General features: G+C 36.1%; 1 protein-coding gene across 1 annotated transcript; it reads left to right on the forward strand.

The window, feature by feature from the left end:
* Window positions 1-1,488, forward strand: LOC131605922 (uncharacterized). The gene has a single exon (XM_058878210.1). It carries the CDS (start codon window positions 1-3, stop codon window positions 1,486-1,488), a length of 1,488 nt encoding a protein of 495 aa, XP_058734193.1.
* The last annotated feature ends 335 nt before the right edge of the window (window positions 1,489-1,823 follow it).

Here is a 1,823-nt window from a genome sequence, read left to right on the forward strand (position 1 = left end):
ATGGATAAGTCATGGATTACGAAGCCACAATCATCAAAAGCGTATCAGCAAGGGATAAAAGAATTTATTGATTTTGCATTTAAAGGTGCAAAAGAAAATGACGTAGTAATATGTCCTTGTAAACGCTGTGGTTACCGAAAATCAAAGAGTAGGAATGACATGATTGACTACTTAATATGGTCACCATTTCCGAAGGGATACACCATGTGGACTCGTCATGGAGAGTCCTTTGTACTATCTAGTACTATCTCCCCTGGTACTACAAATATTATTGAAGATACTATTATTGTCGAAGATCCTATTCAGGACATGATCAACGATGCGTTTGGGTTTGATAGGAACAATGCTAATGAAATACCATCTGCGTCAAATTTGGAGATTGACCAAGAAGATTATGTGATGCCAAGTGAAACTCAGGAAAGAAACGAAGCCAAAGAGTACTATGAATTGGCTAGAGAAGGAGAACAATCTTTATATGATGGGTGTAGACGATATTCAAGACTATCTTTTTTGGTTAAGTTGTACCATATTAAGTGTTTATGTGGATTGAGTGAGAAGTCAATGACAATGATTTTAGAGTTAATCAAAGATGCATTTGAATATGCAAACATTCCAAGTTCGTTCTATGAAGCCAAAAAATCAATCACAAAACTTGATTTGAATTATGTAAAGATACTTGCATGTCCAAACGGTTGTATGCTTTATTGGGGAGAAGATGAAGAGAGGGAGACTTGCAAAAATTACAACACTTCAAAATGGAAAACAAATGAAGATATATCTGTTAACAAGAAAAAGAAGAAAATTCCTGCCAAGGTTCTTTGTTATTTTCCATTAAAACCTCGATTACAAAGATTATTTTTGTCATCAAAGACGGCCGAGGATATGAGATGGCATGCAACAGATACTAACAATGATGGAATTTTGAGGCATCCTAGAGATTCAGAAGCTTGGAAGAAATTTGACTTGACACATACTTGGTTTTCATCAGATCCGCGAAATGTGCGTCTTGCATTGGCTAGTGATGGTTTTAATCCTTTTGATGTGATGAGTTCAAACAATAGTATTTGGCCAGTTGTTCTCATTCCATATAACACTCCTCCATGGGTTTGCATGAAGCAGACATCATTTATAATGTCTATGATAATTCCCGGTAAAGAAGCACCAGGAAATAATATTGATGTCTACTTACAACCCTTAATTAAAGAGCTGAAAGAGTTATGGACAAATGGAGTGGATACATATGATTCTTTCAAGAAAGAGATGTTCAAGTTGCATGCAAATTTGATGTGGACGATTAGTGACTTTCCTGGTTTGGGTGCACTTTCTGGGTGGAACACATACACAGGACTTGCTTGCCTATCGTGTAACTTTCAAACTACACCTCTTCGTTTTCAAGCTAGCCATAAATGGTGTTTTATGGGTCATCGTTGTTTCCTTGATTGGAGACACAGGTTTAGATTGAAGAGGATCCGCTTTAATGGTGAATAAGAAATGCGAAGTCCACCAAGAACATTATCTGGACATGAAGTTTTTGAACAGGTTAAAGATGTTAAAGTCATCTTTGGTAAAAAGCCAATGAAAGAAAAATCGGTAAAAAGAACGCGTGAGGGACAACCTATAGAAGGTGATAGTACATAGTGTGATACTACACAAGGTAATCCTCAACAATGGAAAAAGAAAAGCATATTTTTTGAACTTCCGTATTGGAAGGATAATCTTTTGTGCCATAATCTTGATCCAATGCATATTGAGAAAAACGTGTGCGATAATGTCCTATTTACTTTACTAAATGATAGGAAAAAGAGTAAAGACCATTACAAAGC

The sequence above is a fragment of the Vicia villosa genome, linkage group LG5 (assembly GCF_029867415.1).
Source record: "Vicia villosa cultivar HV-30 ecotype Madison, WI linkage group LG5, Vvil1.0, whole genome shotgun sequence".
In the NCBI taxonomy this organism is placed as follows: Eukaryota; Viridiplantae; Streptophyta; class Magnoliopsida; order Fabales; family Fabaceae; genus Vicia; species Vicia villosa.

Bases quoted from the DNA above. Each gene is read 5' to 3' on its own strand.
- LOC131605922 (XM_058878210.1), top strand. From the start codon at position 1: ATGGATAAGTCATGGATTACGAAGCCACAATCATCAAAAGCGTATCAG.